The 19,364-nt window shown below is 43.4% G+C and overlaps 1 protein-coding gene across 7 annotated transcripts in view; it reads right to left on the bottom strand.

The window, feature by feature from the left end:
* DCLK2 (doublecortin like kinase 2) overlaps positions 1–19,364 on the bottom strand; it is a 134,021-nt gene that overhangs the window by 26,235 nt on the left and 88,422 nt on the right. For 4 of the 7 annotated variants that reach the window (XR_006740647.1, XM_045576456.1, XM_045576452.1 and 1 more), the window contains 3 exons: positions 16,831–16,925; positions 2,762–2,837; positions 1,282–1,390 (listed from right to left, as the gene is read on the bottom strand). Coding sequence is in view for 5 of the 7 variants with exons in the window: in XM_045576456.1 (XP_045432412.1) it covers positions 1,282–1,390; positions 2,762–2,837; positions 16,831–16,925 (280 nt within the window). In the remaining 2 variants the exon portion in view is untranslated. The remainder of the gene's footprint in view (positions 1–1,281; positions 1,391–2,761; positions 2,838–16,830; positions 16,926–19,364) is intronic. The other 3 variants (XR_006740648.1, XM_045576453.1, XM_045576455.1) reach the window with 1 other exon arrangement.

Below are 19,364 nucleotides of genomic sequence, written 5' to 3'. Positions count from 1 at the left end.
TTTTGTCCAATACTTAAATCTCAAGAGAGTTATCTTGGAAGGCAGAATAAAATTAGGAGAAAAATGATTCAAAGTAGCTGAAACCTTCCTATTGCCGATATGTCTTCACATTAATCTATGAGTCCATCATTCCAACCTGAGAAGTCCCCAGACTTTCAATATCTATTTCTCAGCTCCTACTGCATCCGGGGCCGTCTCCACCACAGCTCTCGATGCCCGCTTCTGACACCAGCGAGCTCATGTACATGTAGGCATGACTCTTGTTGTTATTTAACATTTAACCACCTTTCCCATCTTTTAATCTGAACCTGCCCAAAAATACCTTTGCATTTAGGGAAAACAGTTCAACAACCAACGTTTCAGTAGTTCTGTAATATAGCAGTTCCTGCCAGTGGTCACACTACCCACCAGTGAGGCCACCTTGGGAAAATAACTTTTATTTAAGTTGCTTCCCTATCACATAAACCAAACCCTGCCTTGGATTTTTGAAGGGTCTTTAGAAGTCCTGTTTTCAATTCTTCACTTGTTGCCGGAGTGGCACTCTGTGAAGCAGACAGAGCTAAGGAGAAGGCTGAGAGGATGGGGGGCGGGGGGTGGCAGCGGGCACCACTGTAAGGGGGTGCAGCAGAATGGACAAGCAGTGGTTGCCAGAGCTTCCCGGAAATTCCCCACAAAGAGTAAAAATACTACTGGGAACAAGCAGGGAAGTGGCAGGCATATAAACAGAGGGACTAATCTGAGTCTTTTCCGGTTTTGATGTTGTTTTCAAAAGGCCTGCGATTTGAAAGAATGCATTTCTTACCACTTGAGAATTCAGGACCTTCAAATAAAGCCGGACACACAAAAATATAATTCTATTACAGGCAACAGCCTAACACCGTTCTTCAGGGGAGTCAGAGTTCACGAAGCCCAAACTACTGGCATCTAGAACTGAGTATTCGCTGAGGGGGTCACTGTGGGATTCAGTGAGTTACACCACTGAGAACCGTGCCTGGTACAGGTAAACACGACACGGGATTTTTAAAGACTACATCTTATTCTTTCCCAGTGTTCTCTGGCTCGTGGATGAGACATGATATAGTGCTCAATCCAACATCAAAGCAGGTGTATGCTCTATTGGCCTACATGCTTTTCCCCTGACAAACTGCTTGTGGGCATGCAAAACAGCTGGTGCCAAAGTTAGGCTATTTTATAAAGGCACATATTCGCTCCGGTAAGAATAAACTCCAAGGAGACATGTATGTGTAGGTGGAAAAATGATTATCCTCACCATCCACTCACCTGTCCATGCACTCTTTGACTACTGCAAAATTGCCATCACCAATAACCTTTCCAATTCTGTACTTCTCAAGAAGAGTCGAAGATTCAATGCATCTATTTCCATTCACGCCTATGAAAGAGGATAAATGCAAAGCTGAAACCAACATTTTATCTTGATTCCCATATACCTGTCAAACAATAAATTGCAATGCATTTACTTCTAAATCTATGGTAAAACTATAATGAATGTCTCTGAGCATATTTTCTGAATAGAATACCCGAATCACAGGTATTGGAATCAGAAACCAATATAATCAATAAAGATAACAAATATCTGAAATACCAGCTAAAATAAGTGTGACAAAGTCATCTAACTAAAACTTCAAACTTCTTTGTCAAATTTGAGAAAGAAGAATGACGCTGGGATTTAACCTTAGAAATTGTCACAAGATTTCTCCTCAAGATTTTCTAGTAAAGAAAACTCTAGCCAGTTAGGATGCCTGTTAAAGCTAGTAACCGGCTCAAAGAAAGACAAATACCATATGACCTCACTTATACGTGGACTCTAACGAACAGAATAAACTGACAAACAAAATAGAAACAGAGGTATGAATATAGTAACAGACTGACAGCTGTCATAGGGGAGGGGCTAGGAGAGACTAGATGAAAGAAGGTGAAGGGACTACCAAAAAAAAAAAAAAAAAATCAAACCACCATATATAAATAACACATAGACACAGTCAACAGTGTGGAGAGGGACAGGGGGAGGAGGGTAGGTGGAGGTGGGCAAAGGGGCAGAAAATGGCGACAGAAAGAGACTTTGCTTGGGGAGATGGGTGCATGATGTGATGTACAGATGATGTTTTACTGAGTTGTACACACTTGAAACCTGTATGGTTTTTTGAGCCAAAGTCACCCTAATAAATTCAATTTATATGTAACACTAGAGGTCTGATGCATGAAAATTTGTGCAAGATAGGCCTTCCTTCCCCTGCTGCCGGCACCGGCTTCTCTCTGGCACCCAGGATCCAGGCTTCCTCTCCAGCCACCCCAGGGACCTGGGTTCCCGGCTGGCTTCCCTCCAGCCCCCGCTTCATCAGGAAGAACGTCTGGAATGATGTCTGGTCTAATTAGCATATTACCCTTTTATTATTGTAGACTATTATAGAAGATATTAAAGCTAATTCCTGGCTCAAAGTCTTCTCAAAAAGGTGATGATAGTGAGCGGTGGGGAACAGGACATTGCAAACATCACATAAACTTTTTTGTTAACCAATTGAAAGAAAAGTCTACATTTAGGACTTGTGAGCAGGTTGCCACTAAAGAAAAGTAAAGAAAGTTCAAGTCTAAAATGTGAGATTGGACTAGCTTAACAACACGCAAAGACCAAATGGGTGACATGACCACCTCCCTGCTTAGGAAGATAATGTGGGTTTGGGGTGGCCACCACGGTCACACGGATGACTCTCTTTACACACGTAACCATCAGATTGAGCACTACCTTCGGGACTCAGGCAACGATCAAGCTCAGGCCCACCGTTTATGTTGGAGGAAGATCTGCCATGTGCAGAAACCTGCTGAGAGAGGAGAGTGACCATTATCTATCAGGAAAACGTGACACATCTTCAGCTCGCCAGTCCTTAGTTAACAGAAAATGCTTATAGAATGTAAAATACAGGCACAGAGAAAGAGAGGGGGCACTGTCTTTCTCTTCCTCCCACTTCTCTCCCTATACTCATGACATTAATGCATTTTATCCTCAGAGACAATATTTTCAATTAGGATTAGACATCAGGAAAATTGACAGTATGTTACTCTTTGATATTGTGTTACTTTTGACAATGCAATAAAATAAAGATTTCTATGGCATCGAAGCTCTATGGGGTACTTAGGAGTGGCAAAAGAAGGCTTCCAGCTACAGATTATTCCAAGTCAGCAATGAATCCCCAGATCTCACAGCCCGCCCTGAGGCTAACCACAGGGAGTCCCTGCTAAGGGCAAGCCCTTCTGACCAGCCAGCCCCTTGCTCCCAACTGCACCCCCTTCAGGGCCCAGCGTGCAGCCCTGGCTCAACCCTCGTCGTTACCCACCGAGGTAGCAGGAATCCCTCCTGAGCACCGTGAGGATTTTCATTACCAGGATCCAGAGGGAAATAAAATATAAAACTAACACAAAACTGAAGCTCCCATTCTAACACAGCAATATCTCTAGTTCTTAGTTAAATTGAAAAACTCATGTTATGAATGTTATTCATATTAAGTTTGTTATTTGGTAGGCTTATGGAATTTCTATTAATCCTCAAGGGCTCTTATGCTTTGAACTAAAATGTTTCCCTTTGATCTTTAATTTTCTCTTTTCTTCACTTTTCTATTACTCCTTTCAGGAGCTTGCAGGGTCAAAGGACCTACGAAATCTTGAGAAAGCATCTTCAACATTTTTTTTTGTCTTGGTATGTTTCCACACTTGCATCTGTGCCCACACAATCCAACTATGCTGGTGGCTTCTGGCCAATCTTCATGCCTGCCTCCCCCCATAGGCAGCACCATGTCTGGTACCCACAGCACTTGCTCCACAAAAGCATCAAGGACACAGGCCCACGGCAGGGACCGCCCTTCCCAGAGTGCCCACTGGTCGGAGTCTCTGGGTCTGTTCTCCTCTGAGTGAGGTGAACTTCACTGGAGATGGGTTTGGTTCAGACCCCGCGAATGCCCAACACTTATAAAACATCCCTTCAAACAAGACCACCCACAAGTTCTTCTGGAATAAAAGACGAGGCTTGAGAATGAGAGACACGCAACACCAGGCTGTTTCCTCAGACCCCAGGTAACCGGCGGCGGCAGCAGCATGTCCTGTGAGGAACCCCAAGGCCACGGGGGAAAGGAACGTGGGATACACCAAACAAGCCAACACCCTGCGTGGCACACATCCCTCGCCAGGGGTCTGTTTTCCTCCCTCTGCCCTGGCAGGCACCTGTGCAGGAGCGTGGGGGTCCCTTTCTGAGGGGCAGAGGCTGCTCTAAGCTAAACACCCAACTCCTCAGAAGTCAGTCATGTTGCTTCCTCACAACACAAGGTAACTGGTCAACAAGGAAGGGTTTTAAAAATTGAGCATTTGCATTTGTTTGTTGTTTATGTCTTAAGCCACTCAATACTAGGCGGCTTCTAAACAGGCAGGAGTCTAAACTAGGATGTTAAACCAGGGCTCAGAGTGGGGATGTAAATCAGTGGGAAAGGAAAACCACCTTCTCCACGGTTCTGTCCCCGCAGCTCCCACCTCGTCCCTGCCCCCCTCAAGCTTCTCTCGGCAGCTCATCAGCAGCCCCTTCGGCTCCCCCGGTCCACCCACTGTTGCCAGAGAAACTTCCACGGGATGGTTCTGATATCGGCCCCAGGATCCAAAAACCTCAGTGGGTCTTTGTTACCAACAGAACAACCCCCAGATCGTCAGTGTAGCTTTCAGGTCCTGATGCCTCCATACCTACCTGAACAATCTGTTTCCACTATCACCACCCTCCCGCACCCCCCTACATTCAACACTTAGATTAACTCAGATCATCTTTTTGTTGAAAAGTTACTTAACCTTCCAAGTCTTGCTGTTGCTCTGAATATAGGGACAGCAGCAGCACCCAGTTCAAAGATTTGCTAAGGAATTAAAATTAGCTCACATTGGTAAAATCATTCAGCACAGCCACTGACATGGAACACTAACTCAGTACCAGTTATTAGCGTCTTTCCTCAGAACGTCTATCCCACAGGGAGCCTAGAGGCACGTGACTGCAGACTGCTTTTAAGCTATTGAATGCACAATGGCTAGGAGAGAACTCCTGCTAAATGATTTCTTCCAAGTCTGCTCCTCCTCCCATCCAACCCTTCCAAGTCTGAAAACTGTCAAGGGAAAGAGAGATCCAAATCCAATTTCCATCAGCCAAATTCTTAATGGAATCAAGACGAGAGAAGTGTCCTCTTTTTGAAAGTTGGGTCTCAGAAGGTAAACGGAAAAACTCGCACCCCCACCCCCCACCCGCCCCCGGCCTTTGAAGGCCGCTTGCCTAGATTGCAGTGCTGGAGGACGACGGTCAGCGCCCGGGAATAGCAGTGAGCACAGCTGACCTGCGTGTCTAAACCTCACTGCCCAGATGGGGCAGCCCCAGCCTCAGGTCACAGCCGGCTTGGTCAGGCCTGGGCCCTGGGTAGGAACTGCCCCCTCCAACCCTCAGAGCCCGAGGGAAGCATGCAGGCCCATGGCCCCTGCGGAGGTCCTGAGCCCCACCTGCCTTTGTGCCAGGCCTGCCTGCTTACGTTTCCTGGAAACAGGTCACTCTCTTCAAATGAGCCCCTTTCTGGAGCCAAACTGAGTAAGCCTTAGTTCACTGCGAGCTGATGTCTTCCTTTCGGACTCAAGGGCTTTCTAAGAAGTCAGTCTTGGGTGGCAACAAGGCTGAAGGTGTGTTGTCTCCGAGGAGGAGGCGTCCTCACAGAGAGGGCGAGGGTGGAGGGTCAAACGAAAGCCAGCTTCCGTGTGTACCTGGCCAAGGTCTCACCAAATCCCCGGGAAATGCAGCTTTCTCAGCCAAGAATGGCAAAAAGACATTTTTCAAAATTCTCAAATGGGATGATTTTTTTTTTAAAGCATTTAAAAAAAATAGTTAACAGGAGTGATATGTAATTGCTTATCCAAATATGTCCCTTTAATAAAAAATAGAGCTTTCATGAAGAAAATGACAACATGCAAAACTAAGGGGAATCCCCTCATTCTAGCCCCGTGGACGAGACCGTGTGGCATGCCTAGACACAGGGTGGTTCTCCTCTCCTCCCTCAGCGACGACCTGTGCTGGGCTTTTGGAGGCGACAACGGTGAAGGGACACGCTTGGTGCAGCCCAGAAGTTTGCAATCTTGTGAAGAGGCTATGTGCACTTCTGCCCAACCACAGGGCCCGGCATCCAGGCTGTGGCTCCTGCAGCTCCGAGGGTCTGGGAGCTGGCGAAGAGCCCCTTTGCTCAAAGATCTGCACTCCCAACGCTTGTTCTCACCGCTAGTGATTAAGTTCACTTGACCTCCAGGCATGGAGCTCGGTGATCCAAGGTCCAAGAAAAGCTGGGTGGCTGAAACCGGTTTGGCTCAGTGGATAGAGCATCAGCCTGCGGACTGAAGGGTCCCAGGTTCAATTCCGGTCAAGGGCATGCAACTTGGTTGTGGGCATATCCCCAGTAGGGGGTGTGCAAGAGGCAGCTGGTCGATGTTTCTCTCTCATCGACGTTTCTAGCTCTCTATCTCCCTTCCTCTCTATAAAAAATCAATAAAATATATATATTTTTTAAAAAAAGGAAAAGCTGGGTGTTCGCCACCATCTCTGGACAGATCCTGGGTGCATGCAGAGCTTGTCTACTGGGAGCTACGCAGTAGAGCACTCCCTGTGTCCTGAGAGACACACAGACAAAGAGGCGTGAAAACCACGGGGTGATGCTATGCCTACGAAAGTCTCCCTGTTTTACCGAAACCGGTTTGGCTCAGAGGATAGAGCTTTGGCCTGCAGACTGATAGGTCCCAGGTTCAGTTCCGGTCAAGGGCATGCACCCTGGTTGCAGGCACATCCCCAGTGGGAGGTGTGCAGGAGGCAGCTGACAGATGATTCTCTCTCATTGATGTTTCTAACTCTATCCCTCGCCCTTCCTCTCTGTAAAAAAAAAAAAAAAAAAAAAATCAATAAAATATATTAAAAAAGAAACTCTCCCTGTTTCTCAGGCACAATGTATGTATTTCCCTTTCTCTGGTAAAAGAATCATTCTCATATTGAAGCAAGGCTTGCATTAGCGCCAGAGTGATTCACACATGGCATCCCTGATGAAACCTGTCTTGTTTCTATTGTCTAACTAAGAACTGTTATTAAAATCTCTTACGATGCTAATGAGCTTTCATGCTTCCATCAGCAGCGACGATGCTGAGACAGCACAAAGAAAGTGCCTGGCCGCTGCCCGTTGGGGAGGTCCCCCTCAATAAAGCATAAGTGGATGACAGCATCTGGGCTCTTTCAAGATAGCTTCCATAATTACTGAGCGGTTCAAAGCGATGGGATCGTGTTGAGGGGTGGGAGGAGAGGGGGGCTATTTCCTGAGGAGGCCCTGGTTGGTCCAGGGGGGAAGGTGATGAAAGCTGTGGAGATATTGGGGAGCGTGTTCTCCGTGACCTGCCCCGCTGCCCTGCCCGCCTCCTCCTCCGGCAGGAGCAGCTCCGATTTTATGAGCAGGGAAGGGAAATGCACACGAATCCGCTTCTGCTAAGAACTTTTTCAATAAAAGACTTAAAACGGGCGGAAAAGGCTATAAAGTGTTCTCAGCTGCCAGGACCATTTAGAAAGGCACTCACGGCTGAGTAAGTCCATGTGATAATGAGTCGCATTCCAGCTTTCTGCATTTTTAGCCAGAGAGTCAAGGCAGAGTGTCCTACATTAAAGTTCTTTCATACATGGATGATTGAATTTCTACAAAACCTAAAATGTAAAAAGGAATGGGCCCTAGAGGGCTTGGCTCAGCAGATAGAGCACAGGCCTGTGGACCAACGGTCCGGGTTTGATTCCAGTCAAGGGCACATGCTGGGGTTGCAAGCTCGATCCCCAGTAGGGGGTGTGCAGGAGGCAGCCAATCAGTGATTCTCTTTCATCATTGATGTTTTTATCTCTCTCTCTCCCCCTTTCACGTCCTCTCTGAAATCAATAAAAAATATTAAATAAAATAGAGAGGAATGGTAATTTCTGTATTAAAATGCTTTGTTCAGAAATAGGCAATTTTTTTTTTTTTTTAAGTAGCAAAAGTGGCTATATGGATGCATTACAGCATGTGACTATTGACTTTTGAGGACACTATTTGACTTTTCATGGAGAGAAGAACTTGAACAGAATCTAGAAGATAGTCTTGTGTAATAAGTAGACTTTCTTGAATGCATTTTATAAAACGGCGCTATGATTCCATTTTAAATGGCCTACTGCAGGGGTCAGGCACATTTTCTCCAAAGGGCCAGAGACTAACACTTTAGCCTTTGTAGGTCATACGGTCTCTGTCGTAACTACTTAACTCTGTTGTCATAACATGAAAGCAGCCACAGCCCACATGGAAACAAATGAGCATGGCTGTATTCCTACAAAACTTTATTTATAAAGAACAGGCAATAGGCCAAATTTGGTCATAGGCATATCTCTGGTCCATAAAAACTTTCTTGAACAAGCTTTTTCTCCAACAAAATACTTTAAAACTCTAGAACAGAACCACCCTCAAAGTAGTGTTTTTGCCTTAAAGCAGTCTCTCTCAGTCCTTGGTTACACTAGGAAAGGCTGTACATACTGGAAAGATTTGAAAAATTCTATTGCAGGTTGTCCCCTGGATTAAAGATGGATGTAGGGCCCAGGCATAGGTGTTATTTAAGTTCCACAGAAGATCTAACCATGGTGCAGCCAAGGTGGAGAGCCTCTGTGGAGGAAGTTTCTGGCAGCAAGTGTAATTAATTGTTCAACTACTTTACATTCTCCCTGTCACTCATCCAATAACACAGTCATTGCAAGTCATCTATAGCCAAAGAACAACTTTCTTTTTTGTAAGAAAAGGAGAGACTCATTACCATTTATTGAATGCCTTCTTTGTGCCAAGTCCTGAAATGAGTACTTTACACCTTATGAATTATTATCATCACACCCACTGATTTATGAAGTCAGGGAGGTTAGATAACTTGCCCAAACACTGAAACTCAGAGCCCAGAGGCTATTTGGCTAGTCTCACACTATCCCTTCTAAGAACAGGAAGAGAGAAGTCTTGCAAGGTTATGAAATTAACCAAAGAATGCCACCCAATAGCAGATTCATTGATGAAAATATTCACTGTGGTGTCTCTAGATCATGCTTTCAATCACATCCCTGTAAACATACCATATACGGTAATATACAAACATAAACTCACAGCCTATCTTTACATTGAGACCTTAATTTTTTTCTTTGAAAATACCTAAACATTTTTCATTAGTACACTAGATATTACTTGCAAGCAGATTTTGCTTCCATTATTATTTTTGTGTTTTGTTTTTTAAAAAAATACCAGAAACATCAATTCCATTCTTTAGAAAGAAAGTTAGTGTCAATTATTACAAATATTGAATTGGGCAGGCATTTTAAAACAGAAAGCTTTATCATTTTATATTAGAATTTGTGACAACTTACTCTGAAGTACTTAGTACAGTGGTGAGATTTGTGAACTCTGAATCAGCACCTAGGGATTGGTAGCATTCAAAGTATTCTTATCTGTAGCCATACCTTAGATGCAGATTCATTTAGAAAAACTAACCTGTGAGACCTGTGATTGGTCAATAGTGGTGAGCAGTGATAAAGAAAAACACCCAACTGTGCAGGTGTAAATTGAAGACAGCAACCAGCTCAACTGTCCAAGAACGGGCTATGTGGAAGTATGCCTTTCTGAGTATCGACCGCTGCCGTATCAGTTGACTGCATGGCTGCCTTCCCATCCAGGCCAGAATCTCAGCACATTCCTACAAGTGAGCTTCAAGCAGTGTTGGCTTATTAGATTCTGAGCAACAGACAGATGGGTAGGGCCATGTCTGCCTGCTTTCAGTGAGAGGTACCATCAATTCCTAGGCACCTCCCACTCAGGTGGTGGGGGAGGTGCCTGTCCCTTCGGTTTCAGCTACAGAGTCTACCAGTGGTGCACATTGCACAGGCCCATTTACTACAATGAGCTCTAAGTCTTAACTCTTACCTCCATCCAATTATCTCTTATGCACTGCCCAGAAGCATTTTTTTTTTTTTGTACCATCACTTCCATGAATAAGGGGACATTGAAGATGAACGCGTGTGGCTTATATTCAAATAATGTTTTCACAGTGGATCCACTCAGTACGCTGCTGTGCTTAGCCAACTCCCCCTCCCTTCCCACAAGGGGTGCGGCAGCCTCGTTGAGTCCTTTACCCACCCAATGCCTCTATTTACTGAGCAGCTTCCATGTGCAAAATCACTGTCCTCAACCAGAGTCTGAGGCTCATTAAAATGATTTATTTTGGTAAAGGCACTGGAGTCTTCAAAACTGCCTGGTCCCTCTTTTGTTTTTGGATTCTGTCAATAAAATCCATTACTACATTCTAAGATGAAGTTACCACCGAACCTTTCTGGGGTAATAAAAAGGATCTAAAACGAGTCAGTCTCTTAGTTCCAAAGATTCTTAACCGGTTTGAAATACCAAAGAGAAGCCAAAGCTCCAGGGAGAAGCACAATCATCCAGGGTCAGCCGCTACTGGGGATTTACATTTCACAGCTTCGAAAAGAAGTTTTGAAGGTCAGAAGGTCAAAGAGTTACATTTAGCTCTGCCAATCAGTATGAGATACTACCAGCCCTTTCATCACACCTCACAAATCTGGAAAATCTTTCACCACCAGCAGGCCCAGGAGACATCATCAGATAAAATATCAGCGCACCAGACAGTTTATAACCTCAAGATGTTGGATAACTGTTCCAAATGTACTTTTTTCTTCTTCTTCTTTTTTCTTTCAACCAACAAGAATGCTCACAGTAGACAGCCTCTGGGCATACACTTCAGCCTCAAAATGCGAGACATTTTATTATTCAGTGTCCGCAGATGTGCCCCGGATTCTGAAAACCTGAAGTTACTACCGCCTTGAAAGTCTTAAATTGGGATGTGGATGATGAATTAAATTTCAGGGAAATGCTTTCTTCATCCATCTGGCAGCTGATGACACATTTAGTACTCTTTATTGCCTCTCTGTCCCAGAGAACATGCTGTGATTTAAGCATAGTAAATATTCCCATGGGGGGTGGGGGAGATCAGCTAGATGGAGGGGACTCTGCAGAGCTAGGCAGAAGAAACAGGTCACCACTGAGGTCGAGAGGAAGACAGAGGCTGAGGAAGATGGGGATGAAGAGAAGAAAATGCCAGTGGAGGTGGGATTCTAGGAGCTGAAGGGGAGAGAAGGGAATGGGCAGGGAGTGATGGCTCTAGAGAACAAAAGGATCGGAAGGAGAACAAAGCAGTAACAGGGACAGAGAGTGGCATGACCCTCCCAAAGGACAGGGTACAGAAAGCCATTGAGGGGGCAGGGGCAGCCTAAGAAAGAAATGCTGAGTGGCTTGATACAGAGATGAAAGCAGAGAGAAGGGGCCAGCCTCCAACATGGTTCCCATGGGCCTCGCCTCCTGGCATTTGTGCCCCCGTGTAGTCTCCTCCCTCCTCCCATGCGGAACTAGCTGGTGAGTGTGACTTCTAAGCTATGAAGGAAATGGCGCCAGCCTTCCACGCTAGGTCAGAGAAAGAAGAGGTTCTGCATGGCGCTCCCGGATCTCTTGCTCTGGGGAAACCCAGCTGCCCTGCTCGGAGGGTACGCAGGCCAGTTATGGAGGCTCAACATCAGAGAACAGAGGCCTCCTGCCCAGAGCCAGCATCCTCTTGACACCACAAGACAACCAACCTCATCAAAATTCTTAAGCCAGAACCAGCCAGTTAAGCTGCTCCTGAATTCCTGACCCACAAAAATGGTGTGATTTTTTTAAAAAAACTAAATCTTCTTTTATTGTTGTTTTAAGCTGCTAAGTTTTGGGATAACTTATAGCTAATAGAATTATCTACAGATTACTAATAGGACTGGAATAGGAAGAGAGGGGAGGAAAGATAGAGTTGGGAGGGAAAGTCATCGTAGAAAGTGGGTAATAAATCAGAAGTGGAAATAAGATCTGGAGTCTGACTTGTCTCACTTTCTCTTTTCTTCTCCTACATTACACTGAATGTCCATTTCTTTTTTTGTCAGTGAAACTGCCCTCATGAGAAAACAGAACCTGGAAAAACCCCAAGAAAGAATGACAAATCTATTCTGAGGCTTTTTCTATATTTAACCAATTAATCTCAACCCTGGGCTGCAGGTCCTATTTCCCCTTTCTATAACGAAGGGTGATGTGACTTGCCCAAGGTCACAGAGCTAAATGAATAGGCAAGCGAGACCAATCCCAGATACTCTGGCACTCTGGCAAGTTTTAACTATGAAGGAGGGCAAAAGAAAAACAGAGTCCTGAAGAGCCATCACCTTTCCGATACGGGCCCAGAACAATGTGGGAACTGGACTGACAGCAAAGGCCTTTGGGCTTCCCGTGTGCTGATGGCACCACTGACAGGGTCAGCGATCCCACTGGCCACTGGGATCTTGAGCAAATCACATCTCTGAACCTGTTTCTCCAACTATAAAATGAACACTACATTAAAAGATCCGAGACCACTTCCTGTTTCACATGCAATGGTTTGAAGTACCTAGCAAAAGTAAAAAATTACAACCAAGGTACAACTCACTCTCAGTCGTCCTAAAGGCTCTCAGAACCTTGATTACTCAGTCACCACCTTAAATTTTAAGCTCCCATCCTGCAAAAACTTCTTACAATTTGAAGAAAGCTTTGCTTCCTCTGCAGACTGTGTCCAGCCCGCAGAGAGCCAGGACATTTTATGGATGCAGACATTGTCCCCTCAAGGAAAGTGTGGAGAACACGCTGAGTGCTTTTGTGGAAAAAGGGTTGCTTTTGCGTATCTCATCCTTGTATATGGGCAAACAGAAATGCCATTGACACTGTGGTCAGAGATTAAACATTATAAGTCACTCTATTTTCACTTTCAGTTCTTCCAGTGTTCCCACCAAAGCACCAAATCACCAAATCAATTCCCAGAAATTGGCACAAAGGGGGGATAAATTGTGGTAGAACACCAAACTCTGTTTGCTTGTGACTTGTTTGCTTAAATTCCCTATGAAGTAAAACCCAGACAGTAAAACATAAATAAATAAAATCTGCCCAAAGCTGTGTCCTAGCAGATAGAGAGACATGAGCATCGACGCCTGCACACGCCATCCAGCTTAGCGTGCTTTGTCAATGCTCTGATTCTCTGGAAAAGATTATCTATCCCCAAAGCCATAAAGCTTCTAATGAGGACAAATAGTGGTAAAAAGTTTCAGCCCATGAAAAACAGTCCTCCATTGTCTCATACCCCCTCTTAATTGATCTTAATGGGTGATTGTAAATGAAGGGGAGAGAAAAAGCATAGCACTAACACATAATAATTATCTGTAATTCTCCATTGGTAATGTTGCTGAATGGGGAGAATAATGCAAATGTGGACAGATGCTGACTAGAGCTTCACAATGACATTGAAATTAGGGTTATTTTATACAGTAGGTAACATATGACTAAGTTGTAGTTCTTCCAGGGCAGATTTTCATCCCGAGGACAATATGCAGCACAGATTGCTGAGAAGGGTAATGAGATGAATTTTCCATGAGGCACGACCCGTGGGGATAGGCAGGGGTAGAGATGTTTAGCATTGTGTCCTAAAAACTGGTCAGTGTGGCAGGGACTCATTTAGCTGCTAATATCTGATGTAAAATTTGGCGACTCTACATCAGCTTTAAAGTGAGATGAGAAATAGAATCCTCAGCATCCTAGATAAGTTTTTTGGCAACTTAAAAAAAAAAAAAAAAGACTATAATCCTAGCACTTTTAGAGGTACTTCAAAATCAAACATCCTTATTGTAGAGAGAGAAAGAAAATCCAGAGGTTTCACAGCTGTTAGCAAAGCCCACGGGTTCAGGGGTGGTGGAGGAGGGGGTGGGTGAAGGGGCCTGGAAAGATCTCTGCTCTCTGCTTTACTGATAATTTTTTTTTACCTCCAGAAATCAACATTTCCCTTTATTCTTCTTGACATCAATAAGTTACCCTTCAGAATTTACTGTGTACCCCAAAGGGACCTGTGTGCTAAATGCTAAGGTTACTATAATAATTAAGACAAACTTAGCATAGTGAAATCAACCATCTAATGTCTCAGCAATGATACAAATCATTACAATTTTAAAATTTCATTAATTTTCAATCTAGAAATGTGAATGATCTGTGGGATTTGTATGCATGTGTGAAGGAGCGATGTGCACTCTGAGCACCAAGCAGCACCTAGTGACCCAGGGGCATCAACCAAAAAGGGCTGTGTTCAGAGTTGAAGATGGACCAGGAAGAAAGATGGGAGCCCATCTACACCAATAATAGACAAATATGTAAATTGACCATACCTCTGAGATGCTCCACAGCCAATCAGGAGCGAGTATGCAAATCAACCTGACAAAGATGGTAGGCCTGTGGGGGTCTCAGAGGTATGCAGGCACAGAGCAGCCTGGAGGAGGGTGGGTGTCCTGTCCTATTAGCTCAGCCTAGGGGCAGCTGGAGTTCACAGTCCTTTTCCTTGTGCAGCCCCTGGACTAGAAGCCGGAACCAAGAGCATGGGGAACACCAGGAATGCTGAGAATTGTAGTTCTGGTGGCAAATGCATTGTGGGATTTCCTAGACACTAGAGCAAATGAGCCAGGAACAACTTACTGTTGCGGGTGGGGGATGGAGGGAAAGCAAAGGTGGGTAACATAAGTAAAGTCAGAGTGTCGAGGAAAAATTAAAGGAAGATATCCTGCAACTTCTAGGAAATCTCCACCAATGGAGCAAAGAGAAAAAAAAAAAAAAAGACCTCTATTATTCTGTGAGCACCAAACCAAACTGGGTTAGGGTCTCAGATAATTCGCTCATTTGATTGCACAAAGACAGACAGAAATTCCCGGATTGGAGAGGGCTCCCAGATTAGAGAGGGTGCAGGTTGGGCTGAGGGACCCACTTCCACCTCCCCCCATCCCCCTTTCCCTAGTAGATAACATAAAAGGAGAAAATGGTAAGTGGGGAGTGAAGTACCAGCCTTAGGCCAAGGATCCCAGCCCTGCCTGGATCAATGGCCTGGAGGAAAATCCCAATGACTGCACAGGCTCACCAGACAGCTCATGTTGGGGTAACAATTACCAGCACTAGGAGCCACTTGCTTTTGCTTCAACAAATGATAGAACAACTGCAACTAGAACAAAGGTGAATCAACTCGTATTTATTTTGATTTTAGTTCTCTTGAAATTTACTCAAATTAAGAACAGTGCACCTTTGATCTATTCTGGGGGGAGATAAGTTGGGAAAGAAAAGCTAAAAATACTTAAATTATAGCGAACTTTAATTTACATGATGTCTTTTGGCATTGATGGTTCCGAATTCCATTGGCATTCATCTGTGAACTGACCTATGCCAATTCAGCGCTTCAGAAAATGCCTGGTTGTTATAAAAACAAGGAGCGCTCAGCACACAGAGGTAGGTGAGCGCTAGGGACTTCCAATCCCAAACTTTCTACTGGCCTCAGTCCAAATCCTGCCAACCAACAGAAGCAAGGAGATACAAAAACAGTCTGTCTTTTTCAGGACAAAATTTCTTTCTTTCTTTTCTTTCTTTCTCTCTTTCTTTCTTTCTTTTTTTTTTTTTTTTTTTTTTTTTTTTTTTTTAATTCAGACACTTAAATGAGAACCATGCAAGTTCACTCTGGGGTAGACACAACATAGGGCAGGATGAACAAACTTCAGAGTCAGAGGGAGAATGAAACCCTTTGAGAAGTGGGGGAACCACAGAACTCATGGCTCTGAAGGGGTCCGGATGCCCCACTTGGCGAGCTCTCATTCCTCATTCTCTCAAAGTGAAGGGGGGTGAGGAGGGTGTTCCACCAGGTAATTTACTAATGAAAAACATTTTTCAACATCCTTAAAAACACACACAAACACCCAGATGATACTGATTGTGGAGAATGTATTCCTCATGGGAATATTTCCTCTGTCAAATCCAGCACACCAGGAGCATGAAAGTTAATGTACACATTCACATATACACGGATGGCACACTATGTATTTAGGTATTTTCAGAGTACATTCCCATGAAGTTCTCACAAAGACAATCTGGCTGTTTCTACGAAAGGAAATTGTCCATCTTTAACTTCAACAATTTATTGCTACTTTACCAGGAACATTTTCTCTTGTAAATTTAAATTATTGAGAGTTACTAAGTCAAATTAAGCTCATTGAAATTTTTCAAATTTGCTTTTACTCATAATTTTTGTCCCTATTAGATAAAATGCCTATGAAACCAACTGGTAATCATGTGAACTTACTGTTTATATAAGGACATCACATTCAAAACTTAAGATTAACTTCTGAGTTCTTCATAAAAATGAATATATTGTTTTTGTGTTACTACTTGTGTATATAAGTAGTTATAAATGCAAGGCCAAACTATGTTAGCAATATTAAATTTGTGATTCAAAATGAGATTTTAAGAAGAATCTTTGAGTTCTCCAGGCTTCATCATTACCAGGCATTTTGCTAATAATAGGAAAACTACTACTGACAGTATTTTGCCATGTTACTCAATCCTAACCACAACCTTCTATTCCCTTTTTAGGTAAGTGAACAGTTCAGCTCAGAAGAGTTAATCAAGTTGGCCAACATTACAAAATGAAAGTGGATGCAGGCTCACCAGACAGATCATGTCAAAGCCATGTCTTTTTGGTCCAAATCCCGACCTCTTTCCTTCTCTAGCTGTGACTGCACCCAAGCCCCTGAACAGATTAAACTGCTCAGTTGTGCAACTCAAAATACCAAAGTCATGCAAACATGTCACTTAGACTATTTCATACCTTTACTCCTCTGAAACTTCCTGGGCTGGTTGGAGAGGAACTGGAGGATTTCGTAGATTTAGGGGTGGAGAGCTGGCTGCTGGGAGTTCCATTAACTGACCGGGAGACACAAAGGAGACAGAGGTCATTGAAAACTCAAGACAACCAGACTGTGTCCAAACACCAAGCACATGCATGAAGCTTCCATTCATTTAACGCTCAAAGCAGATGGCAAACCAGCAAAAAGCAAGAGCAACGCATCATACTGTATTACAGACAAAGTATTAGACAAATAAGGAGTGGAGCTAGGATTATTTTCAGTAATAGCTTTCCAACGATGACACAGACAAAGATATAGAACATTATAGAACTAAAGATGAGTCTGAGAATTTGTCCATATATCCTGCCTACCAGCAAGGGTAGGGATGAATGAGTGTTATCTTTGTAATGGTTTCTTATGCAGATTGTCTCATAACCTCCAATATTATCTATCTGAATAACCAAGACTTCCTATGGCTCTCCCAAATCAGTTCCACCATAATCCAAACATATTTTCTAAGTGCATTATTAATGGAAAAAGAAAATTAATGGTCATTTTCCTTGCAATATCTACTTATTTGTTTGAAGGCCATACAAAAACATTCAACTTTTTAAAAAAATCTAGACTACTTATTTCTAATTCATTTTCTTTGTAGATTAACTTCCCCATCATTTAGCAAATTTTATGTTGTTTTTTGTTTGTTTTGTTGTTTGTTTTTTATACACCCTCCTCCAAACTTCCACATACTTTTCAGGCTGAAGTTCAATTCAGAGCCTATGCTTGGAAGAGTGCGGCCGCTGCTGCTCCAGGGACGGCAGGTCACAGAACCGACACTACAAAATGCTCGCTACTCAGTTCCACATGACTCACGCTTATTCCTAATTGATTCCCCTAATTGATATGTCTGCTGTAATTTCACAGAGCTGGTAGTTAACATCAAATATTGGTATACTTTTTTTTTCTTTTCTAAGGAGTATTTATAACCATTTTTATCATGAATCTTTAATGCTTTTGCCCAATGTAGATCAAAACGGCCATTCATCTCTAAAAGCAAAGCAAAGTGCATCTCTTATTTTTTTTTTAATATGAGAAAGCAGACACCTATTATTTTAAATGATGTTAATAAGTATAAAAAGCAAAATGCATCCATAAAGGTCCTGTCTAGGGGATTTAAAAAGGTGAACATCAGCCCTAGCTGATTTGGCTCAGTAGACAGAGTGTCAGCCTGAAGACAGAAGGGTCCCAGGTTCGATTCCTGTTAAGGGCACATGCCTGGGTTGTGGGCTCAATCCCCAGTAGGGAGTGTGCAGGAGGCAGCCAATCTATGATTCTGACACATCATTGATGTCTCTCCTTCTCCCTTCCTCTCTGAAATCAATAAAATATATGTTTACAAAAAACAACCCATCAGATATTGCAGACACACACGCACACACACACACAAACAAGATGAGCAACAGTCCTTAGGTGGAGGTAGAAGTCCTGGGTCTGGTATTGGGCTTAGTACCCTAGGTCCACAGGGGTTGACAGGGACCCATGAAGTCATGTTTGCATATGTATTGCCATTTTAAAAATTCAATGAAGACCCGGCTGGGTGGCTCAGCTGGTTGGAGTGTCATCCTGTACACCAAGGATTGAGGGTTTGATCCCCAGTCAGGGCACATAACTAGGTTGTGGGGTTCAATTTTCCGTTGGGGCATATATAGTAGGCAACCAATCAATATTTCTCTTTCACATAGATGACTGTCTGACTCTCTCTCTCTCTCCCTCTCTCTCTCTCTCAATCTCTTCTCCTCTCTCCCATTCCCTTTATCTAAAAGTCAATTAACATGGCCTCCAGTGAGGATTAACAAAAAAATTCAGAGAAAACAAAAAATTGTCCTATTTACTTTTGAATTACCAAACTTTAATTTTTTTTTAATTGAAAACTACTCAAAATAACTATCAGTTATCTACATTTTCTTAACTAATGTATGTGGGTATTTAGAGTGCAAGTATAAAACAGGTAACTATACAATTAATTAAAAACTTTTAAGAGTATTCAGCAGCCCTGATTTTTTGTCTATTAAGTTACATTTCAGTCAATGTTATAGGTTTTTAAAATTCTCTTTAAAGGGAACTGGTAGTAGGAATTCACATAAAATAGAGATGATTATGGACGATGAACTAGTAGAGTTGCTGTGAGCCTAGATCTTTTTTCCTACGTACCACACAGCAACCTGTATGGGCCACCAGTTCCTACTCAGTAAGTGCTGTTAGCTCTCTGTAACATTCAGACACCACACTAATGCCAAAGCCTTCCTTGGAATGAAGATAGAAGAGAGACTCAAGGAGAGAAAACAAATTCCTGCCAATGGTGATCTGTGTAGCAGACAATCTCCCTAACAGTACACCCCTGGCCTAAACAGGGTTTCTTAAGGATACTCACTGCCAGGGTTTAACTGCTGTCAGTACCTACATGTCCACATCCTCCCCCCCCAAATAACTCTCATCCTAAAGAGACACTGTCACATGG

Source organism: Pipistrellus kuhlii, unplaced genomic scaffold, assembly GCF_014108245.1.
Source record: "Pipistrellus kuhlii isolate mPipKuh1 unplaced genomic scaffold, mPipKuh1.p scaffold_m20_p_8, whole genome shotgun sequence".
Classification (NCBI taxonomy): Eukaryota; Metazoa; Chordata; class Mammalia; order Chiroptera; family Vespertilionidae; genus Pipistrellus; species Pipistrellus kuhlii.
The sequence above is the reverse complement of the archived record's forward strand: the minus strand, read 5'-3'. Positions and strand labels throughout refer to the sequence as shown.